Source organism: Megascapheus bottae, chromosome 24 (assembly GCF_031878675.1).
Source record: "Megascapheus bottae isolate mThoBot1 chromosome 24, mThoBot2.hap1, whole genome shotgun sequence".
NCBI lineage: Eukaryota > Metazoa > Chordata > Mammalia > Rodentia > Geomyidae > Megascapheus > Megascapheus bottae.
The window spans coordinates 7,126,124-7,153,541 of record NC_143532.1 but is presented as its reverse complement, the minus strand read 5'-3'; the positions used below and the strand labels follow the sequence as shown (position 1 = coordinate 7,153,541).

Below are 27,418 nucleotides of genomic sequence, written 5' to 3'. Positions count from 1 at the left end.
TGTCTCCACAGTCCTTGAGATACACATCTGAGAAAATGCTGCCTGCAGTTCCTGGTGTTTGAAATTCATAGGCTGCTTCTTTTATTCATATTTCTTGAACCAATATAATGGTACGACGTTAGTACAGAAGAAGAAATAAAAGAAAGGGATGAGGGAGGGTGGCTAACCATCTCAGTCTCAGTCATCGCAAATCTTCATAGGGATCCAAAATTCCTAACTTTCTGAGGAAAGTCTCACGGTCCTGGTGTTTTCTGAAAAATAAATTGATATGGTGCATTCAAAACTGCATACCCCAAATGTGACATCACTGAAATGCTGCCAAACATGTAACTGTATAAAACTTGTGTAAAACACAAAGATGTTACTACTGATAGAGATTTAGACAAAACACTTCTATCATGAACTATGTGCCCCACAACTTCTACGGAAACAGAATAACTGTGACCCTGATATGACAGTCCATCTGTATTCGATGGGATTTAAATGGAGTTTCTCATGCAGGTAATTTCAACTTTCTTAATTTACCTGGGCATTCACTGTAGTCAAAGGACTTGGCAAGGACTTTGAGTTGAAAAAAGGTTCACATCATTTTGTGGGTAGATTTTCCATCAAAGAGAGCATGAAAATGATGGGCTTGAATTGAGTAATTTTTTGGCCAAAAAAACATTGTAGGATAATAGCATCCAACAACCTACCAGATAAGCTTTAGGAACTCAGAGAGGTGAAACACCCACCGGAGTAACCCCTGGAGAATATTCCACTGGAGACTGAGGTTCTAAAATCTATGGCTGGTATCTTAAACTTTTGTTTGATTTGGTCTAAGTATTTACATCAGATAGATTTATACTGATCATTAGTAAAGTTCTGTTACTAGTATAAGGATAAAACTCAGTTTTTAAGTCCTTATGATGGTTTAGAAGCTGGATTAGACTCATAGTGCTAATTATTCTTACATGACAGCCACAGCTAATCTGAAAGGAAGACACATATAGCGGTGTTGCTCTGGTGGATGAAGAGAGCTGAACTCACATTTCACTGACTTCTTTGCGATAGTCCCCTGTCCTCCACCATCTTGTTCAGGGCAGCCACAGGGCCATTCAATCTTACTCATCATTATTTTGTTCTAAGTTTTAGGTGCTGTTTCTGTCAATTTAGCTTCTTTTTTTTTTCTGGAGGTGTTTACTTATCAAGTCCAAGCCAATGTCTTGTAAAATTTGAGCTAGAGTATGAATAATTATTTGCTTATCTATCTACCCATCCATCCTTCTCTTATCCATCTACCCATCCATCTTCTATCACCCATCTCTTGTCTATCATCTATTTTTTAAACTAAGTCTTATCTGCCCTGAGAAAGATATTTGAGCTGATTCACATAAGTATCATGTCACCTGCCTTTTGGTGGCCAAGACACTTAAAATCTACTCACAGTAATTTCTAAGAATAGAATAGAGTTATGAATCATAGAGCAATGTTGTCTGTTCAATCCTTCCAAATGATTCCTGCCATCTGTCTAGCAGTTTGGACCTTTTAATCATCCTTTTTTTGCATCCCTTCTCTCTCTAGCCACTGGCTCTCACCATTCTCTTCTCTCAATTGAACTTCATTAGATTTCACCTAGAGGCGAGATCATGTGAGCTTTTCCATTCAGGGTCTGAGTTACCCCACTTGCAATGTCTTTCAACTTCATTCATGTGGCTGCAGATGACAGTATTTATTTTTTCAGGGTTGGCTAGTATTCCATTGTACTCTAGACTCCATTTTATTTCTTGCAGATTCCTAAGTTGAATCATACATGGCTGTCATGGATTACCATTCTGCAGTGAACGGTATATACTTGTTTGCACCAGAAAGCTCTTTACTGTATCCTCATGGGAAATTAACTCATTTTCTGCTAAGATGGAAATGTTCTATACGTGCTTATCCAATATGGGGATCCCTAGATACATGTCCTTTTGAACTCTTGAAATACGGCTGATATGATTCAGTAGCTGAGTTTGTTTGTGTCTTTATTTAGTGTGTTTGTCCTGGAGCTTGAACTCTGGGCCTGGCTACTCTCCCTTAATCAACAGTAACGTACTACCACTTGAACCACAGCTTCATTTCTGGATTTTGTTGTTGTTGCTGGAGATAAGATTCTCACAGACTTTCCTGCTGGGGCTGGCTTTGAACCATAATCTAGATCTCAGCCTCTTGTCTGTAAATGGGTTTCATTTTCTAACATAATTAATGGCTATTAGATCGAATAAGAGGTCAAAATGAAATGACTTGATGCATACACTGCCATTGTAGGATCAAATTCCCAGCAATGCAGGGACAGCACGTGGAGGGAGCTTGTCTCTTTAAGAAAGTGAACTGCCTTCTCTCTTCACCTGAGATGGGTGGTCAAGAGGCTTCCATTATGGTGTTTGTGGAAGCAATGGCTAGTTTTGCTTGTGGGAGATTAGCTCCAGCCACCCTCACTTTCTGGCAGTAGTTTTCTACCTGAGAAAGGGGGAATTGCTCCCTAAGGCACCTGAGCTACCGGGCATGAAACTTGCTGCATGTTGGTGATGTGAAGATGGAGGTAGTGGGTGGATTTGATTTCCTTCCACCTGCCTGAGGCCAAAACTGTTTCTGCTTCATTATTCTGAGAAATGAAAACTTTCCATGAGGACAAGTCTCATGTTCTCAAATAGAAACGTTGTTAGCAACCATATCATTTCAAGTCCTTATCTGCCAGATTTGTCGCTAGCATCAGAGGGTCCCCTTCTGCTTAAATTAGTTCACTACAAGGACATCAGAAATCTAAGCAGGATGGTTCCCCACACTCAGCATTCCCACTGGGATGAGTTGTTGCTGTCTGAGCAAGGAAATGGAGTGCTGTAGTTGCTGAGACAAAACTAACTATCCGGGAGGTGCCTGGGCATCTGTATTCTCATTATCATTTACTTCTTGTTCACAGTCCTCTTTTCTTACCTTGCCTACCTTGATACCATTTTTATTTCTTGTCCAGTGCTCTTGACTCAGGTCATGTTTACCTGCCCATAAATCATGCCCCTAGGAAAACGACCGGAATTCAAGGTGTTCAGATGAGGGTGATGAAAACCAATCTGGCCTCTGTGCTCTATTTGAATTTGAAGCACAGTCTTCAGAGAGTTGAATAATTTGTTCCCCCTTTATGGTATGTCTATATTTAAAACAACTGGATGAAACCAAAGATTTATTTCCTTGTCCCTGAGATCTCACCCTCGTTTTATAGACCTCTTGCTAGTAAGTGTAGTGTGAACCTTGATTTAGAGTCAGAGATATCTTTTTGTATTAAAAAAAAAGTTGAAATCACCAATGATCATATAAGAAAATCAATGAATATGGAATGGTAGCATATTGACTTATAATATTAAATGAGAGATGAGCATACACACATAATATTTACCTTGAAAAACATTCAAAAACATTTTTTTAGGAAAGAGATTGTGTGTGTGCACATGCGTGTGTGCATGTCAGTCCTAGGGCTTGAACTCAAGGCCTGGGTTTTCTCCTGAGCTTCCTCTCCAATCCCTCCCTCAATGCTAGCCCTCTACCCCTTGAACCACAGCTCTGCTTCCAGCTTTCTTTCTCTGGGGTGGGAAAATGAAGAAGGAAGCATGTATAATTGTCTGATGACAATTGTCTGACTTAGAATAATTTCTTAGGCCAGATCCTACCCATCTTACCCATTCGCCAATTCTTAAATCTCAGTAGTTGGAGTTTTCACTTTGCTGGTAGAAAATAATCTCCACAGATGCATACAGGCAGGGAGAAGTCGCTCGTGGAAGCTGTATCAACCATTTTTTTTTTTTAAACCAAAAACCTATTCCAAACTAGGCTGTTACTACCTTTCTGATTTTCTAATTTTTTCTTTCTTTCGGATGTCTACCACCATCCTGGCGGGAGAAATGGAGCAGGGACCCGTGTCACCAAAGCACCCGAATCAGAACAGCAGTGGGAGCTGAGTTCACACCCAGGCCTCCCTAATACTTCACGGAAGCCATCTCCACCGTTCCTCTACCTTGCTCCTCCTTTGCGACCTCCAAGCATGAATGAGTATTAATTAGTGAATTAATTGAGTGATTGATGGTCCCAAGGATTGAGCGTAGGACCTCATGCTCTCACTTGGTCTTTTCCACTCCAGGATGATGCCAAACCACTCGGGGCACATTTCCATGTCTAGCTGTTTTTTATTTTTTTCTGGTTTATTGGAGGTAAAGGTCTCATGGACTTTTCTTCTCAGGCTGGCTTGGAACTGTGATCCCTCCATCTCAGCCTTAAGTAGCTGGGATAACACTTAAGGATGCATTTGTGCAGTAGCTTGAAATGTTCTTGTGATTAGTCTCCAACTCATTCTAATACCAGAGTTTTCTGTTAACAGAGAAAATCCCATCTCAGGGGCTGCTATGGTCATTTGTACTTTGTCCTAATTATGTATTGTCCTAGCATATTCAATTGTATTTTTCTCTATTTTTTCACATCTATGCCCATGTTTGAAAAATGCGAAGCTCTATGAAAATAGCCCAATGAAATTTGTTGAAATTGTTTTAAGAAAGGGGGAGGGGTGGCTAGGTGTGGTGGCTCACGTCTGTAGTCCAAGCTACACAGGAGGCTGAGATCTGAGGATCATAGTTCAAAGCCAGCCCAGGCATTAAAGTCTTTGAAATTCTTACCTCTAATTAGTCAATAGAAAACTGGAAGTGGCACTGTGGTTCCAGGGGTGGGTCGGTATCCTTGAGCTGAAGAGCTCAGGGGCAGCACCTAGGCCCAGAGTTCAAGCCTCACGACCAATAACAACAACAACAACAACAACAAAAACAAAAACAAAAAAAGAAAAAAGAGGGAGGTATGGAAGAGAAGTTGGACTTGAGCACATTGTATGCATGTGTAGAAATATCACAATGATGCCTCCCTTCTACAACTAATATATGCAAGTAAAACAATGATAAAGAGCTGTAAGAGTGGGTGTGGCTATCTCAGGTGCTTGTCAGGTGGAAGTAAGTGAATCATGATTAAGGCTGGCCTGGGATGCAGTGTGAGACCCTATCTGGAATCAAACTAAAGGCATGGGTGGGGGCGTGGTCAGGTGGCAGACCCCTTGCCTACCGGGGTTCAAACTTCAATGTTCCTAAAAAAAAAAAAATTCATTGCTTTGTTTCGTGGTAATCATGGATAATTCAACTAGGATAATAACATATTTCTCCAGGAGGGCGGGAAGCCTTTTGCTCAGTATGGAGCCATCCAAATGAACAGTTTTAGAACCTCATGGACCAAGGTCAAGTTCCTTTCCCCGCTCCTGGTGTCACGGGCAGACGCTCTGCTCACCTCCACTAACCTCCAGTCTCTTTGCTCAGTAGATGCAATGCTGCTTTCCTCAAAGGATCGCATCAATTGTTGAGTGAGATAACAGGTGGCATATCATATATGTTTAATAAAAGTTAATCCCCTCAATAATGAATTGCCACAAAATTTCAATTTATAGCCATGTCTGCTTAATGCTAGGATTGAAAGACCCAAACCAGGAAATGAAGAATACAGAGAAAATAATCAAGCGATGCCTTTTTCTTTTTCCTGGAGGAAGTGAATTCTGATGTTAGGAAACAAATGACTCATGGGATCAGCAAACCCAGAGTCAGAATAATAAAGTCTAGTCCTAACTCTGACTGCTCTGAGTCATCACTTGAAATCCTGTCCTTGTTTCCTCATCTGCAAAATAAGGAAAATAGAAATACCTATTCTGCTTTGTTTGCTAGCAAGAGCTAAATACATGTGCTCGTTAAAAGCTTCTTTTTAATAAACACTAGCATTTCCTATCCTTTTTTCTCTACTGTCCAGCAAGGATGCTGGTGGCTCAAGGCTTAGGTCTCTTCTAGTTTGCTGTCTTCCAGTCATGTGTGACAACTCTCAGCTGGCACTTTATCAGTAAAATAGCTTGATGTTTCTTCACCCTCTTTGATACTATGTGATAAACAGCTCAGTGTTTGAACCCAACATCCTTATTTAAATATTTTAATGTTTTCATCATAGATTAGCCGTGAGAAGAATGATTTGCCTGTCATTATTGATCATCTGAATTCACCTTTATTATTCTTTTCTGGGAGACACTGGGCTGAGGACTTTGTGTTATGTAGTGGCGTGTGTGTGTGTGTGTGTGTGTGTGTGTGTGTGTGTGTGTGTGTAATTCCATCACTCTCCATTTGGGGCCTTTTGGGAATTTCTATTAAAGAGTATGATCATAGTATGTTACTGCTTACAGCATGGAGCATTCAGCAAAATAAATCTAACCAATTGCGTGTGTGGATTTGTTCTCCGGACATGCTGACTAAAACAAGAAATGTTAATTTCTTGGAGACTTAGTACCAGCTGGTTTAAAAAAATAAAATAAAATAGCTGCCAAGCAGGTATGTCTGCTGTGTTCCTGGTCTGGGGAATTTCCATCATAAAACCCTGGCTGCCAGAGAAGATAGAAGGGAGTAGTTTTATAGAAATAGAAAAAAAAAAACCCACAAACAACAACAAAAAACAACCCCCCCCCAAAAAAAGAAAATCACCTCCCCAACAACATGAGATGTTTTCTTCCAGGACAATTTAAGCAAGGGGCTGCTGCTGAATTCTTTCCTGGTGATCTCTGTGCCTTTGTTTCCAAAGCCTCACACTTTTGGGGGTGGGGATAACCAGGGAGAAGCTCGATAATAGTGGGGAGCTTTGGAAATAAAAAAATTAAAAATTAAAAAAATGCAAGAACCACTGGAAAAATCAGGAGACCTCCTTCCCCCCCCACTCCCGCCCCCCCCTCCACCGCCAGCGGGGGAACAGAAGGGTGCAGGATCGCTGGGGAGGGGCGGGGAGGCGGGGAGGTCCGCTTCCCGCCTCCCGCCGGCCGAGCCCCGGGGCTCTGCGGGCCCCCGGGCGGCGTCGTCCTCCACCACCCCCGCCGCCGCCCCGCCCCGCCCCGCGCCACGCCCCCTGTGTCCGCTGGACCAATGGGCTGTCGATCTCGGGAGGAGTGGGCGTGGCCTGGGCCCTGTGGAGGCTGTGGTGGGGGGGGAAGATGCTGGGTGCTTGTCAGTGAGGAGCCAGAGCAGAGCGAGAGAGGAGGAGAGGGAGGGAGGGCAAAGAGAGGGAGAGAGGAGAGGAGAGAGGAGAGGGAGGGGGCCTGGAGGGAAGGGAGGGACTGGAGGGGACCTCACACACACACACACACACACACTCACACTCACACCCCTGGGGTACAGCAGACCCAGGGTGAGCTGGGCAGGGGGCCTGACAGCACCTCCAGCCTTGGGGATCCCCTCCAGGGGTCTCCTGGGGGAGGCTGGACATGGGGTCTGTCACCGGCGCCGTCCTCCAGTTGCTACTTGTGTGGTGGACTCAGAGCTGGGACGGAGCAGAGGCTGGGAATCCGTGTGAGTACAGCAGCACAGGATTGAAAACTTGCAGGCGGGGTGGAGACGGGGATGTCCCCTGGAAAACTTTCCTTCTGTGCTGAGGTGGTGGGGGTGGTGGGGGTGGTGGTGGTTTGATTATTTTTCTTAATGATAATTATTTGCCAGTAGTAGGGGTGGATGCAAAGCTTATTGCTAGAAATGAAATTTACTTACACATTGTATTTTATTTTATTTTATTTTGGCAATGTGACTGGGTTTACACTTGTGTTTTCTCTGGGTCTGGTCAAAATATGCCAAGTGTTATCTTTCTTTCTGTCTAGGAGCACAATGTGACTCTCTCTCATCCTTTGAATATGCATCGGGGGATGCTCAAGTTCTAGTAAAACATTAGAATTAGCATCTTAACCAGGGACTTGCCTGGGAATGTCTTCATTTGCTTCCTTTTCTTGGAGGATTACTGAATTTGATTGGAATTTATGCTGCATTAGCTTAGATTTCTGAAGTTTGCAATGTGGCAGATGAGGAGCTGGCTGCATCTTTCAAATGATTTCAGGCTAATAACCGAGGCATACTGCAGACTTTGGGAGCAGGCTGAGCTGCTGGAGACAGAGCTCTGTCCTCAAAGCTTAGAGAAACACTTTGGATACTCATGGAAGAGGGGCAGATTCCCATATCCAATGTAAAGGGGAGACGTCTAGGTGATTTATTCCAAAGCAGTATTCTTTCAGGGCTGAATTTTTGATTTCATGAATTTGCTCCTGATTGAATCATTTTGATTTCATGGATTCAGAGAACATTTATCCCCCTCTCATTTCTAATTTAAAATATCTTCCCAAATAACTTGATAGACTCCTTTGCATCTACTTGGTCATTAGCGATAGAAAAAGTTTTAAAAGTTCTATTTGGCTTTCCTTTTGAATGAATCCCATCCTCCCACTTCCCTCCCCTATAACGAATAATAATCAATCTGGGCAAAGAACAATTTTTTTGAAAATTGATTTTATTGTCAGGTTTCAAAGCAAAGGCTTGTTTGCATTTCATAAAAAGAGCTATGGTGTCCTTTCCGGCCTCGACTTTTATGGCTGCTAGATGGGCCTGATTTTAGGTTCAGGGGAAATGAAGACAGGAAGCAGACATTGGCCAGGGAGCCTCAGTTTTAAACTCGATGAAAGGGCTCTTCTGTGGGAAGAATATTCTATATACTGTGACAGACTAAATGCCTCTTCTCACTGCGTGGCTGTGATGGGTTGTGTGCTCATTTGTAAGAGTTCATTTAACGTCAGAGCGCATCTGTCACTGCATGGAGAAAAAAGATTTCACTCTGGGGCCATTTGAAATTGGGTATTTGATAATCTCAGAAGTCCATTGAAATTTTTCTAGCTTTTCCTTCTCCAAATCTTGAGATGCTAAACCAGTATCCTCTGACCCACCCTGCCGCAAAACCACCAGGCAACAACAAACCACAATACCGATGCAGCCACACACAAGTTTTTGTAGCAAAGGCATTAAGGATTGCCTCTCCCAGTAGCCGAAGTTCAACCGAGAAGGAAGCACTAGAGGTCACTGTAGTGATGTGAAGCCTTTTGCCAGGACCGTCCTTCCCTTGCAAGTGACTTCATTCACGTTGGCCTAGCAGTGTCTTTCTAACTCACTGTGTGCAGCCAGGCTGCATGTATTGGAAGGATGAATGCAGTTGTTTGTGCTTGTTTGTTTTCTGGAAGTCCCATGAAAAGTGTAACACTCAGATCTCCATGAAATAGCTCTTGTTTGTCATGTATCTTCTTTGTCAAGGAAAAGTGAGCTAGCTGCTTAAGATTTTGAGTTCAATATTCAGATCTAGCTGGCTACATCTCTCATTCACATTTGGCATTTTCATTCTTTATTCATCTAGCTTTAATTTTTTTTCCAGGAAGTTCTTCATTGCTTTCAGAAACCTTGGATGGACTTAGTGAACCTGTGCTATTTTCTTTTTTTTTTTTTTAATGATCATGATCATTTAAATACTTCTTGGTTGGGCATACATTTTAAGAGCTGGCTGGTTCTTCAAGGATCAAAAAAATTGTAATGACATGATTTTGCATAATGAATGTTGCATATAGTAATTTCTTGTGGATATGTTGACAAGGATTTGCAGCTGGAGGTTTAAAAGGGACTATTTCAGTTTTGAATTTTTATTTTGTTTCTCAGTGCTTAGGAAATACTTGCCCTTTAGAAGGCCCAAGTTCCACTTGTTCTCAATAGTGAGTGTGTCACCTATTTTGTGTTTTATCTTTTTCTTTTTTTGAAGAGCAATTACAAATGTTTATGAGCAAGGCTGGAAGATGCAAGAGGAAAACCATTTTCACATAAGCATTTTAAAGTGTTCCAATAATACAATAACCCCAATACAATCATTCTTCTGGATAAGATTTTATATTAATACAAAGCAAATTGATATTGAATACCACTATTAAATCAGGAAGAACTGAATGTAAATAAGGAAAATTAAAGGTCTGTCTCTCAGGTGATTACAAAGACCCCTTTCTCTTCATTTACAACTGATTTGTAAGAAGAGACTCTGTCATCTACTGAGTTGACCAGGACTACCAATTTTTCATAGGATTGGAAACCTGAGATTAGGTGTCCTTTGATTTGTAAATGAATTGATCTGATTTGTCAGCTGAAGAAAATCTTCACACAAGGCACAATCTGCAAACACGCACGTGGGCCTGTGTGTACAAACACACATAAATATGTGCCAACTACCAGATCTGAGTATCTGAATACCTTGGGTGGCTCTGATTGGAGTTCTCATGTGTCAAGATGATTTGTACTAAATGAATTCCTCTTTGCCCCTCGGGTCCTATTGGACATTTCAAAAGCAGTGAACTAGCACCAAAGTTAATTATTTTTTATTGTTTTCCCTTCTTTCTTCTCTATGTTCCAGTCAAAGCGAGTTTTTTTTTTTTTTTTTTTAAGGCGGAGAGATCTAGGGAGAAATCTTGCAGAAGGCTTGCTCTTTGAGAAGCTATGCCACCTCTTGTTCGCATCTTCTCCCCACCCCATGAAGAGACATGCTGTAAAATGGGAAGATATTTCTTTACTACGTGCTTCTTAAGGAGTTAGAGTTGAGATTGTTAAGACATTGTCAAGGTAGGTCAGCTCCCCACCAAAGGAAAGGTGAGGCTGGTGAGAACTTGGCTTTTGGCTTTGCTCTCAGAGATCACATGATGGAGGGCATACTGAGCTTTAATTAATGCTCACTAAGTACCATGCCAATGCCTTTAATTAAATGTTAGCTTCTCACTGTGTCTTTCCTTTTCTATAATGGATAGAAAGAACATATATCTACCCCAGGATACCAAAAGATAGCATAATATCAGTAATAAATGAAAGGAACTGCTGGGGCAGGTGGATGCCTGGGGGTAGAGCCTTCAATAATAAACACTCAGTATTCCTTTCTAGAAGCTTCTTTGATATCCTTCTTCTCCCTCAAATGTACTCCAGTCATGGAGGAAAACTAGAATAGAGTAGTAGAGCACTGATAATAGAATCGTCCATGGTGACACCAAGTGGCTGGCTCTTGGATGTAAATATGGTATGCAACATGATTCATGTGTGCCAAGTAATGGTTCCCTACCAATGGGATTCAGCTTCTCTGAGAAAGACGGATTTCAACTTTGGGATAACATAACTGATAGAATAATGTAATCAAACACCATTTCTACATGATGCTTGGGCTGTTGTTGATTTCTTAAACTGATAAGCATTAGTATTGACTTCTGAAATGAACTTCAGGATTTATATTACAGATAAACAGTATGTATATATCAAGATGAAGTTGGCTTTTTTTTTTTAAAAGGAAAACAGATTGATAGGCATGTGTAACATTAATTTCAAGGTTCTGTAGTATTTAGCTCATGGGGGAAAGTATGGCTCATAAGCTGAATATGGCTTGATGCCTCTTTTTGTTGATTTAGAAACTAGGAATGATTCTTGACAGCTTTAGCTGAAAAAAATGGAAAGGAAACCTAATTCTTTATGGTATAAAATAATTATGTGAAATTCACATTTCAGCTATCCACCTTATTCATAGAAACTTGATGATAAGCTAAATTTGCACTTAAATATTATAATTTTTACATTTTGAATTTTAACAATAAAATTTTGTTAAAATATTTCCCTTCCTGTTGGATAAATACCTACAGAGTAGTCTTTTTATCTGGTCCTTTTATATAACAAGCTCATTGACCTCTGAAATAAATAGTACGTAATATAATACAATAGAATGACAAGGCACAAAGAGTGTATAAGTTATGCCAGTATGATAAAATTTAGTCTTACTTAATATCCAAATATACCCCTGTAAAATTATGAAATTGAAGGTAATACTAATATTTCCAGAAATGGTCATGGAAGAAACCTTCAACTTATCATCTTATGCATTTTCTCTTAATGACTTTATTGTTCAAAAATCTTATTTCAGTGGACTTACAGCATTTGTCAAGTTGTAGAACTGTTGGCTGCTAGAAGTCTTGTTTAATCTCAACTAATCCTATTAGGCTACAAGGTCAAAGACACTATGTAAGTGATGGTAATCTTACATATGAGGACAAAAATTCTGCTGTTAACTACATTTTCATGATTGCAAAAATATTCTACCCTATACCAATCAGAAACTTAAATTCAGAATTCAATTGATTATAAGACAGAAGGTTCTTGTTTGAAAAGTGTTCTTATTTCTATGATTTTTTGAAGTAGCACTTTCCAAAAGTACTGAAATTGGCAAGCTTTGTAGAGCAAATTAAAAAAATACATTTTCATTTAAGCACAACCCACGGAGAATTCACAATAATTAAGCAAGTGCTTTTCACTTTCACATGCCAGTATAATTAATTTGCATGTAAATGTCTTGTTCATTTGGAATTGTACTTACTTTTGATTTCTAGGAATTGATCGCTGACTTCATTTTATTTATACTACACTATTGGCAGTACTTTGAAAAGTGAGTTTAAATATGATAGAGTATTTTTAAAATCATTTTGATCGTATTATCTTTAAGTAGTTGTACAAGTTGAAATTTAACTTGTCAGTTTATTAGTATAATGCATCTTGATCATCCCCTCAGTTTTCCAACTACCTTTTTCACATAGATGAAGTCTGCTTTTTTTTTTTTAAATCTGTGCTATCAATTTAGGAAAAAGCATCTCAGTTTACTATATCAAGTAGTCAGAAATTAATAGCCAGTTGGTCTAGAAATGTTTAACTCCATCCCCACCTCTGTTTGCACAGAAGAAACACACGATATTAAATATATAATGTTTCATCTTTATGAGTTTCATAGCAGAAGCTATATTCTCTAAATAACTCTGAATTATTCAATATCATGAAATTCCACTGTAGCATTTTTTCAAAATAAATGGGCATTAAAAAAAGTTTATTTTTCAAAATAAACTTTCAATGGTTCTACTCTAAATGAAGATTTCTGAGTCTTATCTGGATCAAAGTTAGCATAGGGACAACCTCACAGGAACCTACTGGAACTGAACTTAGTCTGTGTATCAGGAGAATTGTGCATGCAAATTCTGATGGTTGGGTCTCTGTTGGCAACCAGAGCTAGTAACATTATACAGCTTTCAATTTGCTGGTGTATTAAAACATCCATCCGACTTGCTTTCACAAATACCCATTTTTCTTCTGTTGGTTCTATGTTTAGAATTCACATCTCTTTTATCTCATACGAATCGATATTGGGCACTACCTGTTGTCAACTAATGAATTATTTGACCTTTTAGTTTGCCAATTAGTTGTACATAATCTAAGAAATCCTTCACTCTTTTTTTTTTGTAAAACCTTTTCCTTTCCTTATTATTGATTGCACATTCACAGAATGGCCCAGCCCTTGAAAACAGTAAGAAAAATAAGATAAATGTACCTAACATTGTTAAAGACTGGCATCCATATTCATATGGGTAGTTGAAAAGTTCTGATAAACATCCCGATTTGTTAATCTGATTTTTTTCCAGTGGCATGGTGCTTCAGTGATTGGTTAGATAGATAGTTTTCTCCCGTTATTCCTGATTTGAGAATTTTGGCCTCACTAACTTGATTATTTATCCAGAATCATTGCTGTTTTTCAAGTTAACTACCTTGATAGCAAAAGGTTGACCTGTCACCTAAAATATGCTTCAAAGAGAGATTTTTTTTTTAAATGAATTAACCACATGGATGAGGTAGAATGGGCCCTGTCTTGTGTTGGTGGTGGTGTGAACTCAGAGAATATGCATGTTATTTTAATGGAAATTTTTGCCCAACACTTTTAGAAGTATTCATTAACACACAGGCTTTCCACAACATGTCTCCAACGGTCATGTTGCATGTTGAGTTGGTCTTTATTCACTTTAGAAAGGAAAACTCTCAGAAAGATCCTGGGCCTTGAACTCATGGCCTGACCACTGTCCTTGGGCTTTCTCAAGGCTAGTGTTCTACCACATGAGCCACAGCACCACTTTCAGCTTTTTTCTAAGTATATGGCACCGAGGAAGTGATCCCAAGTCTTCATATCTGCTAGGCAAGCACTCTACCACTAGGCCCAACTCCCCACCCTAAAAGTCTTAGGACAAAAACACACTCCCCACTCTAATGAGATATTCTAAAATGAGTTCATCTGAAATGAACTCGTTGTGAAATGACTTAAGATGAACATTTTATTTCTTAAAAGATTGGGAGTATCTTTAAAAAATTAAAAAATGTCTTGTGAAATAACAAGTGAGCTCATAGTTGTAAGTTCCTATAAATTACACTTTTAAAGAAAATAGAGGTTATGAACAGTAGAGGTCATTGGATCTTAACTTTTTTTATATTATCTTTCAACATTTGAATTTCTTCAGTGAGTTCTAAGACTGTGTGCTTCCACTAGTTATGCATAGTTTATATATGTTATATACCTAACATGCCTATGTATGTACATACATATATGTTTAATATATGTGCTGATATTTATTTGACTTCCAGAACTGGCTTTCCTCATGTTCAATCTATAATTTTACACTTTCCAGAATGCCACAGGCTGGTGCTTTACCACTTGAGCCACAGCTCTTTTGGAGGTTAAGTAGAGATAAAAAAAATCTCATGGACTTCTTGCCTAGGCTGCCTTCAAACTGTGCCCCCCTCAATCTCAGCCTCCTGAGTAGCTACGCTTACACAAGTGAGCCACCAGTGCCTGGCTCCAGCTGACCTTTCAATCAGTTTTTACCCACATGACTTTCACTAAGGCATGCATATGCTCACAACTAGAATGCTGTCTGAGTTTTGTGTGATCAGAAAGCACATACAGTGCAAAATCCATTACAAGTTACATTATTGCTCTGCAGTTGGAAGAGAGAGAGATTACATGCTGGAGTAACCTTTCTCTCCCCCCTCCTGCTCCACAATGAATTTTTTTGGTTATGGTTCATGGCAAAAATGGTACTCTGGTAATAAAATGGGGACATAGCATAACAGGAGGTAAAATTGAGCCTGTTTATGTTACAGTTAATGAGTCATTCCAATGTAATAATTGGAAAAGTGAGTGAAGCCTGCACATACTTGACATTTCAAGTAGTTCAAAAATTAGGAACTATAAAAAATTTTAATGCCGTAAGTATTTAATAGAGTAGTGATAAAATTTATCTCTTAAGGTTTTTTTAATCACCAAGGGAAAATGGTATGATGTGTATCATAGTTAGAGAGCTAATTACATTTTTTTTTTGCAATTAAGTATCTCTCATTACATAGCTGTGCTTTAGAATAAGATAGAATGTACTTCTAAATCATACAAGACATATTTGTTTCTGTTTCTGTTTTCCCCTCTCCCTGCTACTGGTAGTTCTGGTACTTGCAAACAGGGCTATAGGTTAATATTTGTTCAGAAGCAGTATGTAAAGGCATAAATTCACTTCTCTTCCTAAATCATGTTTATTATAGACATTTTAGATTAACGATAACCTGTAATTTGATTACTTAACTTCCTCTACAGTTATGATACACACAGATTTTTTAAAACGCCCTTTGGAATAAGGACACCAATACTCTCCTCTGGGAATTAGAAAAGGCTTGGACTTACCTGAAGCCAGGATTGACGACTTTGGACAGACATTTGATTATCTTGTCTTGGCCAACAAAGGATCTTCACGTTTTCCCATCATTATAAACTAATTACTTACCAGAACAATAGAGAGATTTCCTGGAGATCACGAGAAAGTGAAATTTCTAGGCTAATTTGCTCTAAATGACTCCATATCTTTCCATCCATCTATGCATCTAGCCATTGATCTATCATCTATCTGTCTGTCATTTATCTAGTTAATCTTCTTCCAGACTTGATTGTCTTTTAAAATCTATCAATAGATGAGAGAGCAGAAGGAAGAAGTTAAATTGAAAATGATCTTTAAGGGAATTGAGCTGCTGAGAAAAAATGGTTACTATGTGTATGTGTGAACACGCATGCACACATATGTGTGCACAGATGGGAGAGGGTATTTGAAGGGAGAACTGAGGAATGGGCTATATAATATATGTTTCTTCGTATATATTTCCCCTAACAATATATATCCATATATGTCGTTAGGGTAATGGGAGGTACTGCTTTCGGTGGTACATTTTGAAGGAAGTAGTTTTGCATTAAAGAAGAAGATTCATTTCATATCTGCTTTCCACATCAGGATCACTACTGGTTTAGTTTTACAACACTGTGTGGAGATGGATCTACATTTTTCTCTGATGTGAAAATTGCATAATTTGTACATACATTCAAACGTCATCAGGTCCCTCATAAACACATACAATTTAATTTGTGTAACTAATGAAAGACCAGCCCTAAATAACAAAACAAACCAACACCCCTCCCCGCCACAAAAAAAAAAAAAAAAACCAATGTGTAGTAGTAACACATAAACAAGATGACTTTGGGAATCCAAGTTGTCCATTCATCCCAAACATTAAAAAATTACTCCCTTGTTTCAGAATTGTTTAGCTTCTGTGCTATGCTGTGAAGTTAGCAGAGCAACGAACCTTTGCGTGAACTTTTCAGCAATTCCTGAATGCTGGTCTTTGGGCATGTTGACAGTGAAGGTTCGAAATGGCAGAACAGAGGCCTGGCTCCAAAGCCTCTAAGCAAATGGAAGCATAATTTAGCTCTCAGAACCCAATGTAGTAAAACAATACTGGTACCAAGAGAAAGTCACAATAAACAAAGTTTAACGTTTCTCACATCATTCCCTTTTATCTCTCAATTTTGGCTGCTTGGAAACAAACAAAACAACAACAACAGGAAAAAGAACCATCCTCTCAGGCAGGGAACTGCATGAATGCTTGGCCATCCTCATAATTAAGGATTTATAATACATATTTACATTTGCCATGTTTTAGACGTTTAAGACTTAATTAAAAGAACATTGCTAAACTAAAAGCAATTGTATCTCAATTGGTGGTGCGGGAATTCTGGGCAAGGTTATAAAGCTACTCAATTAGGTCCTTTTGCTTCATGCTGTGTATGATCTTTTTGCTTATTTGAAGTGTTATATTGTAGTACTGCAGACTGTATTATAGTCCTGTTAAGAAAACTTCATGGTCCTCTAAAACATCACAAGCTCACTTCTTAAGTATCATAAGTTAGATTCATTTTCCTTTTCAAAACAAAATATTGACACAACTTGGTAGACAGTGGCAGGCTACACTGAAGAAAGCAGAGATCAATTTCTGAAGATAATGTCTGGTTTCTTAAGCCCTCAGCATCTTGATCCCCAAATGGTATGTGTTGAAATGAAACATTTTCATATGCAAATACAGCATCTATTAAAGGGATGCGGGGGGAGGCAGGCTAATCAAAATGTGACATAAGATATTTGGTACTGAAAATCAAATTATGTGTGCAATCATTTGCTATGCGTAACGTGTAATATTGAGATTAAATTCACTTCTTCCTTTTCCTCCTCCTCCTCCTCCCCCCCCTCCTTGTCCTCCTCCTCCTCCCCCTCCTCCTCTTCCTCCTCCTCCTCCTTTTTGCTGGCTTGCCTTGTAAATGACCACATTCTTTTCTTTTCTTTTTTGCGGGTCATGGGGCTTGAACTCATTCTAGGTGCTGTCCCTGAGCTCTTCAGCTCAAGACTATCACCCTACCCTTGAGCCAAGCCCCACTTCCCCTTTTCTAGAGATTAATTGGAGATTTGAGTCTCAGGTCCTTTTGTACCCGGGCTGGCTTTGAACCTTGATCCTCTGATTTCAGCCTCCTGAGTAGCTAGGATTACAGGTATGAGCCTCTGTGCCCAGCCATATTCATTTCTTTTGGAAGCTCTGCTGTGTACTGATCCATGGTGTGGCTTTATATAAATTATGTGTGTGTGTGTGTGTGTGTGTCTGTGTGTAATTGCAACCCACAATAGATTAGCATGAAGGTGGTCATTGTTGTTGTATCATTCATCATGGAAGCATTCTGTAGAGAAGATGCCAGAAAGTTTTCTGAGTTAGCAAAATCATGCCTCATTTCTGTCTTTCGTTTTCCTGGAGACGGAGACGAGCTGGCTGTGACATCTGCCATGTTAGCCGTTGCCAGGGTTGACTTGGCTGAAGGGACCGATGAGGCAGCTGTCCCTTCTTCCGTCCTCACTGGGCTCCATGGTGCCTTTTCCTTCCTTTCCATATCACGCCATCAGATTTTCAACTGCTTATACTGTTTTCTTCGTCTTCCTCTTCTTCTAGACTAATTATGTGTCGCAGATAAATTTTACAGCTCAGGGTGCTTTTTCAATGTTAAGTTCAGACTTAGGAGCATAGCAGGCACAACTCTTCTCACCTCCTGCCTGGCCCTTTACCCATCTTTCTACCTCTGTCAGAACTTACTGGTTTCTCTGCTTGAAAATCAGGGATGCGCTCTCTGTGCTCTAGACTCCCTGTCTTGGTCTTTACCTGTGTGGTTGTCTTTGCAAGGATTATCTTCACGCAGTGTCCTCCAAGCTCTCCTGGGAAGCTGAACCCCAGCTCCCTGCCCTCTTCCACGGGGAGAAAACCCAGCTCACTCCCCCAGCTTAGCGTGTTCCTGCTCACATCTTTAGACAACCATGAACTCTTTGGATAGCAAAGATATTTTTTTTTTCCAACAAAAGACACATCCAAGGTTTATGTTTTGTTTTCCAGTTGTGACACCTACATCAGGAGAGAGGGCCACTTAACAATGGAAGATGTGGCTTGCTCACGATTAAACAAGTTGATTTTGTTTAGCTGATCATTTGTTTGTGTTTCCTTTTTAAAAGTATGACTTTATATATATGTTTATATATAATATTTCATTTGGCTACTAGGGCAATTGATTCTGTTCTGTCATAATCTGTTAGGCGGCATTTTTTCTTGGCTGATTTATTTTTATAGTCTTTTACTCTCTCTTCCCTTATGCCTCATTTTTTTTTTTCAGAGCTGAGGATCGAACACAGGGGCTTGCACTTGTCAGCCATGTGCTCTTCCACTGAGTGAAACCCCCAGCACCTCATCTGTTTTATTTATGGCCAAAATTTAATCAGTCATTAGATCAAACTTCTATTTTTTTTTCCTGGTACTGTATATTGGTCTTGTACTGCCACTTGTTATTTTTACCCAAGGCTGGACTCTGCCACTTGAACCACATCTTCACTTCCAGCTTTTTGCTACTTACTTGGAAATAGAAGCCTCATGGACTTTCCTGCCGCAGCAGGCTTTGAACCAGAATCCTTAGATTTTAGCCTCCTGAGGTAGCTAGCTGGGATTGCAGGCATGAGCTACCTATACCCAGCTCTACTGAACCATTTTAGATTGAAGGCTCCAAATCTGATGGATAGGTGAACAGCAAAACAGAACAAAAACATCATTAGCATAAGAGAAAGACAAAGCACCTCCGTTCCCTTCCAGCTCGTCTTGGTGCTGCTGCCCGCTGATTGTGCCTTGTACAAAAAGCATTCTCCATAGTTTCAAGGCCCTTCATCCACCTTCCATCTCAGCTGCACTGTCCTGACCTTTATTTTACATTTTCAGGTTTGAAAAACCTTTCTCCTTTATGGAGAATACAAAAAGAACTTCTTTTCTGTGTTTTCCTCCCATCATTAACTTCATCAAAGGTGTCCTTGTATCTTACTAGCTGTTATTTTGTCTATAAACATCCACAAGTCATTAATTTTCATGGCTTTGAGTGATATATATATATATATATATATGTATATATAACCAACATTCATGAAATCGGAACTTTTTAATTTGCCTCTTTTAATTTCACACATGTTCGTTGGTTATATTTCTTCTTAAAACCCCATCACTGGCCGGGAGTATAGCCTAGTGATAGAGTGCTTGCTTAGCATGTATGAAGTCCTAGGTTCGATTCCTTGGTGTCACATACACAGAAAAAAAGCAGAAGTTGTGCTGTGGCTCAAGTGGTAGAGTGCTTGCCTTGAGAAAGCCCAAGGACAGTGCCCAGGCTCTGAGTTCAAGCCCAGGACTGGCAAAAATGCAATGAAAACAAAAAAACCTACTGCTTCCCTTTTTAGATTGCACCTCAATTTTCTTCCTCTGCATCCTTTGGAAATACATGTGACCAGGCTTCTGCCCTGCCCCTTCTCTCCCTCCCCCCATGCCTTTCTATCATTTCACAATAGTCTTATGTCTTTGAAGCAAGTAATTTCCTTTGAGCACATTATTCTCTTTCAAATAACTCATCCCCAGAGCCCAAGAGATTCATAGGATGATAATTTACTGCCCTTTGTTAAAAATCATCTCTATGTATTGCCAACATTCCCATAGAAACTATCACAAGTCTTATTTTATCCTCTTTGAATGATTTCCTCGTTTATGAGACTGATGGGTTCTCTCTCTCTCTCCCTCCCCCCCTCTCCCTCTCTCTCTCTTTCCCTCCCTTTTTCCCTCCCTCCCCCAAAGTTGCACTTGCCAGTTTATTTTCTTTGGCATTTTCCTACTTCTTTCTCCACCAACCTCAATGATCCCATCTACTTTTCTTCTTTCCTGGGGATATACTTGATGCCCCAAACCAAATCAAACCAAACCAGACCAATCATCATCATTCCAAATAACTGTTTCACAAGTCAATTTAACATTTGTCTAAGCCAGAAACGTACCCAATGCCCTCCACTCTGGGGACAGATGTCAGCCATCTATTATTTAACGCCATCTTCACATGGCATCTGTGCCGGCCCAGCCCTTCTGCACATGCCAGCTTCCTGCCCTTTCCAGCGAGCTCCTCTCCTGGCTCCCTTGCCTGTATATTTATAAAGGGCTCCTAGAAGCTCACCGGATGCTTACGCTCTAGTTAAACCTTCTTCTGTGTAGAACCAGTCGGCTGTTGATGGATTTCCTTTGTGAATTCCCTTAGTCCAACCTGTATCTTCCTCTAGCAGTATCACAATTTCTTAAACCATTTACAAATGTCAATGTCACCAACTGTTCAATGTCATCACTGGTTTTTATTGTTTTTGTTTTTGCCTTGCCCAAAAAGGAAAAAAAAATCCAGATTTTTTTCTGGAAGGATCACGTCTTTTATTTTCTGTGGAAGAAATGGATAGTCCTGGAAGATGGCTCTGCAGGCCGCAGGGTTAGCGGCGGTGGGTGGGGATTGTCACAGTTGACAGGTGCGTCTGTCACTGGCCTGTCACCGGGCTTACCGTGGTCACCCGGCGGCCCCTGTCCAGCCCTGGGCAGCGGCCCTGCCTCCCTCGCCTGTGTGCTGCCTGCCCGGGGCCTCTGATGGGTGGCTGTGAACTTGGCTTTCGTCCTGGGCAGTCAGGTGACACCAAGCTGGTTTGTCACCTGCCTTCTTACCCTGCCTTCCTCCAGGCCTTGGTTTTCACTGTCCCCTGGCCTCTCCCACATTCCTGTCTTCTCTCCTTTTATTTGTTTATTTCTTTGGAAGATGTGTTTGATTTTTTTTTGAGAAACATTTTCAAGAAAACATGCTAGTGCTGGTCAATACTTTCTCTTCTTTTCTGTAATCAAGGAAAACGCTGTGGAGTTAGAGAACATCTAGAGGAAAAACAACCGTGTGTGCCGGTGGCTCTCACCTGCAGCCCCAGCTCATGGGGAGGCTTTCTGCTGGAGGACAGGCCAGGCACAAAGTAGTTCATGAGACTCCATTCCAGGCAGTGGCTGGGCAGGGGGCATCTGTGCTAGTCCTCCCTTAGGGGTGAGGGTGGGAGTTCCTCCTGGGATCCCATCCTAACAGCCAGGTCTGCATGTGGCAGGGCGAGCCTGCCATTCCAGCCACAGTGGAACGTCTACAAAGAATGAGGGTTCAGTCCAGCCCAGCCCTCAAAGCAGTGGCAAGGCTGGGAGTCAGGGCTGTGGTGACGGAACACCTGCCTGATAAGTTCAAATCCTGGTACTACCGGAAAACAAAACCAAATACAAGCGAAAACAACAACAACAACAAAACGAGAAAAGAAAAAGAAGAAAGTGAAAGAAAATATTTTGCATGGTGAAGACTGTGCACCAGTGTTTCTAAGACTAAACGAGCACCAGGGCCCAGGGCAGGCTCCTGTAAAGCAGATACAGTCCTGGGAGGAGGCTAATAGGCTTTTGAATGGTGGTTCTCATTAAGTCTGACCTCTTCCTAAAACAGAAAAATATCACAGGTTCTTGGGGCATTTTGTGCCTTACATCATCTCTGACTGTTGACCCCTGTGAGAAAAGCTCAGATCACTTGATAGCTATTTCTGGGGCAATTAATATCTCTTTCATATTTGCTTTTCATCCTTTTACATATTTGCTTTATTGAACAAAGCAATGATTACCGCTTTAATAAGATTCCCTTTAACAATATTTATGTGCTGCTTTCTAAGTATTTTTTACCCCTCTTGTATTTTTTTTTGCCAGTCCCGGGCTTGGGCTCAGGGCCTGAGCACTGTCCCTGGATTTTCTCAAGGCTAGAGCTCTACCACTTGAGCCTCAGCACCACTTCTGGCTTTTTGCTATGTATGTGGCATTGAGGAATCGAACCCGGGTCTTCGTGCATGCTAAGCAAGCACTCTACCACTAGGCAAAACTCCAGGCCCCACCCCCTTGTAATTTTACAGGTGCATTTTTAAAAATAAATTTTAGAAAAAGAGTTGGAAGAAGTGATTATGTAGGGCATTAATTTATTCTAAAATGAATTTCATTATAATTTGCATAATAAAAATTTAAGCGAACTCTTGTTGCTCTGTACTTACAAAGTATCTCCTTTATAAAGTATGTACTCATAGTTTTATAGCTATTTGCTTAGAACAAATGAGATTGTGTCTGAAAGAAATGTATTTAATCACATCTTTTTTTTTTTTGGTATGTGTGTCTGTGTGTGCTAGACAAAATACTGGGTGGGATACTTCAGTAATGGATGATTTTGGAATGCTAAATCCTTACACTGTTTGGAAACAAAACGAATAATTTTTCATCTTTATTTAAGTAGAGGTCTTTCCATGTTGCTCAGGCTCTTCTCGAGTTCTTGAACTCTGGTGATCCTTCTATCTCAGCCTCCCCATCGTTAGGAATACAGGTGCGCCATTGTATTTGTTCTTTGGAATTAAGGGATTCAATATCCGTTGTTCAGAATGGACAGTAGTGTTTTTAGTGAAATGGCTTGACTGGAGAGTTTTGGTTAGCACCATGTCCTCCCAAAGTCATTTCCTGAACTAAGAATCTTCTTGAAAGCGAGAGTTGCAAAGAAGATGGGCTCTTGTCTGTCTGGATGCTGTTTCAGGAATTCTAATTTTCTCCTCAAGCTTCTGGTGTCTGGTGCCTGCTGATGTCAGGATAGAGAAGATCTGTCAGAGCAGTTTTGGAGGGATAGTCGGGCAAGCTAGGCATGTATCCATCTGTCTGTGTACCTGTTAAAACCACAAGGGGAGTCCCTGTTCTTGTTAAGGCAGAAGAGTAAAATCGTGAACATGTCTCAAGCCCTGTCATTCAGGGACCTGATACACAATGGAGAAGACGAAAAGACATGCCCTGAAGTACCTCTAATAAAAGACACACAGTGTCTTCACACAGTGCTTCTGATTGATCTGATAGCTGGCTTGGGTCTTCTCATTTCCTTTAACGTAAGTCAATGAGTGAGTAGTAATATCAACAGAGTTGATATCAGATGAGTTTTGCTTTCACCCTGACTAAAGGTAGTTTGAAATTATCCGTAGCAGTTACACAGGTTGAATGTGTTCCATGTTAAAGGAACTCTTACAGGTGCATGTTTTGGGACTGTGATTATTTTTCAGTTGTCTCTGATGATTCAGAAAATTATAGTGAAGGAGAAAAATGTTAACTAAATGTTATCAAATTCTTAGTTTTTAAAAAGTACTTTGTGGATGTATTGGGCTTTCTTTTTTATTTTTTTGTTCAGCTCTCCAGATATATATTTTTTTCTTTTCATTTTATTTATTTTATTTTTTCATTGTTATTATGAAAGTGATATGCAGAGGGGTTATAATTACATAACAAGAAAATGTGGTATATGTGCATAATGGAATTCTACTCATCCACCAGACATTTTGCCATTTGTAAGGAAATAGAAAGACATGGAAAAAGCTATATTAAGTGAAGTAAGGCAGTCCTAGAGAAACATAGGTTGCATGATTTTCTTCATTTGTGGTAGCTAGAATGTGCCTATAAAAACACAAGTAAACATACTGGATGGTAAAAAATAAAAGTACATTTGGACATGATAGATTATACAGGTCTCTAGACATTCACACATAGTGAGTCCAAAGGAGGACATTCTTAGAAGAATACAAGGGACAGTACTTATGTGCATCTGATCATACAAAATAATATTTATCGAAGTGAACTCCAGGAAATGGAAATGAGGTTGTTTTTCCCCTTGTATTTGGTTTTCTACAATTACTCCTCAGAGGGTCGGGCTATAGTCCATGCAGTCTATTAAAGTGATCCCACATCTTGTAATTTCCTTCATTTCCCGGAGAGTTTCACCTCTCTGTGCTTACGTTATTCATTTATTCATTCAACAAATATTTAGCTACTCTCCACAGCGTGGTGCCTGTTGTGACGTGTGTCTTCAACATCCGTCACCTCCCCGATCACAACTGAGAACAGAATTTTGAGTCTGAGAAACAGAACATTTTTGTAATCATATTTTATGGCTAAGGTTTTGTTTTCCTTTAAAATAAAATGTGTGGTATCTTCTAAAAGGGGTGTTTACACCGGGGAGGAATTGTGATTGCAGGTCTGCTGCTCAGAGACTGTAAGACAGCTCAACCTGGCTCTCCCCTCAGCTTTCCTACTCTCTAGTTCTGAAGAAAAGCCTGATGTGGGGCGAGAAGCGTGCCGACACAGATAAATACAAAGTCTTTGGGTTGGCCATGGGCAGAGCATCAGGCACAAGCAGTGGGCGCTATGTCTGAGCAGATGCACAGGGAGGGCAGGGGAGTTATGTCAATCAGAATTGAGCCCACAGAATCATGGGACATTTGAATGCACCCTGGGTAGCTCAGAAGGACAGGCCGGAGGTGAGGAATGAAAGGAGATGAAGAGAGAAATGGGTACATGGGCCAGGTTAGAGAAGCCTCCTGTGTATGAATCCAAGGACAGAGTAGTTTATCTAGACTCTCAAGGGGATTTATTGATTATTGATGTGCACCCAGATGTATGACATTAGTTAGATTTCTTTTTGTCTTTTTTCTTTTTTTGTGGATCATGGGGCTTGAACTTGGCCTGGGTGCTGTCCCTGAGCTCTTCAGCTCAATGCTACCACCCTACCCTTGAGCCAAGCCCCATTTTCTAGAGATTAATAGGAGATAAGAGTCTCAGGTCCTTTTGTGCTTGGGCTGGCTTTGAACCTTGATCCTCAGATTTCAGCCTCCTGAGTAGCTAGGATTACAGGCGCAAGTCACGTGCCTGGCTCATTGGTTAGATTTCTGTCTCATGATATTAAAACTTTCAGCAATGAGAAGAATGGGAAATGAGGAGTAGAAGGAGGTAGAATTTAATTTGGGACTAGACAGCTCAGGTTTGAACTTGTCTGAAGTTGTAATAGTCACAAAATATAAGACTTCAACCAAGGCAATTAAAAAAAAAGTAAGCTAGAGATTTACTACAGGTGACCATGTAAGATTGACTAAATGTCATGGCTTACTGAAAGTAGAGACATAGGAAAAGTCAAATCCGGTGGATACATCTTGCTTTTGTTTTATTATTAATTCATATTTGTGTCTTCTAAAGTATTCTTTTTGTCCATCGTTTCTTTCCTTCTGAATGAAGAATTTTAACTTCATTGCTATTCTTAATTCGCTTCATGATTGTTCCTGTGAAGACTATATTTAAATTTGTGTGTGTGTGTGTATCTGATATGTATAGATGCAACATTTTAGGGAAAAAGACTCACACTACAGGGCTGGTGAGTAAAATCATTTTGAAGTAAGACTCTGGAAAACCACTTTTTGGTATCTCATGTTGCATTTTAACGGCATCTCTTGCTTTTGATAGGAACAAGAATTTGTCCTGAGTTGAAGGTTCATGGGAAAACTCTTCCGCAGTCATAGAATACTGTATTTTTCTGTCTTCATTTAAATGGCTACGCATCCTATTTATTTGGCTTAGCCATTAACGATTAAATAAATAAATGAACTAAGAATCTTCAGAGTTGAGTTGTTTCGATGTGTTAGGCCTAATACACTTAGGGTTTAAGTATTCATCAATGTTTGTAAGGAAAGAAAGAGAGATACACATTGATAAAATGGAAAAGCAAAGGCAAGCCAAAATTTTCCAATTTGCTCTTTGAATTATGTTCCATGTATTTAACCATTTGCCTTGTGCTGCCTCAAGCTCCATTCTAGAAAACAGGTACAGGAAAATGTAGAGACTTGACTTTCCAAACAGAAGTGAGTGTTCAGAGGACAAAGATCCATGGACTAGTTTATCCTGACCAGTTTTCACAAGACCAATTTTGGCAATGTTTCATCATTTTGAATCCATTTCTTTTGCTCTATCTGGGAATCCAGGCAGCCATCTGTGAATGCTATTGAATTATTGACCAGATTTGATACCCCAAGCATTGAGAAGAGCTGAGGTAATTGTCCCTCCAGAGAGCTTTAATTCCTCAGTGTGTCCTATCACATTTCACAGTCTTGTGAGACTTAAAATTCTGTGGCAGGAAACATTTGAGACTTCCAGTTTTTCTCCAATGGCAACAGTTACATTTTTAAAATACGCCCCTGGTCATATCCAGCACTGAAGAAAAACCCGGAAGGTTTATTCTCAAAGTTATGAAGAAATAACCTTTACTAATTTATAAGTGAATTCAGAAGGCTTATGGGAAATAAGAATAATGGTTCTTTTCTCTTCAATAATATTTTAGCATTTTACACCCAGAATTTTAAGTGTGGACAACAAAACCAGTAACTGATCTTTAGAAAGCTCTTTTACTCAATGATATAATTTAGTATGCTCTTCTTAGTCATTGAGATTTTGCTTTTTATAATTTAATTCATTTTTTTGTTAAAACCAGCAAACATAAATGCAAAATTCTGTTAACTAGGAATCTGTACTCTCTCAAATGTAATTTCTAAGTCTCATAAAAATACTTGAGATGTTGGATGAGCTAAAAGACAAATATTTACTTTTATTTTCGTTCCACCCCTTATAAGATGTTCATTAATTATATCCCAGTTGTAAAGAATAAAAAAGGAATCATTCTTTCAGACGTTCTACATTATGAGCTAATTTACAATGAAAATTAAAGCCTTCATACTGAGGAATAAGATAGTTATTTTATTTGATGTATTTGATCTGATTCCAATCTATCATTTAAATCTCTCCCAAGTTCGCTGAACTAACTATTTATTCCAAAGCTATTAAAATTTTAATCTAATAACATGAAATTTGTCAACACTATAAGAAAGGAAGACTAGGGGTTTATGATAGATTATTACATGTATAGGTAGGTAGATAGATATATAGATAGATATCTTTTGCTAATGGTTATGTGTAAATCTCTCAGCTAGCTCTTTTCATCATCCTTTATTCAGCCTCTTCAAATAACTTGCTGCTTTTAA

At 39.7% G+C, this 27,418-nt stretch overlaps 1 protein-coding gene across 1 annotated transcript in view; it reads left to right on the top strand.

Moving 5' to 3' along the window:
* Nucleotides 1-7,199: 7,199 nt before the first annotated feature.
* Cntnap4 (contactin associated protein family member 4) overlaps nt 7,200-27,418 on the top strand; it is a 219,936-nt gene continuing 199,717 nt past the window's right edge. Inside the window, exon 1 of the mRNA XM_090357257.1 lies at nt 7,200-7,412. Coding sequence (XP_090213383.1) covers nt 7,328-7,412 — 85 coding nt within the window. The 5' untranslated portion in view covers nt 7,200-7,327. The remainder of the gene's footprint in view (nt 7,413-27,418) is intronic.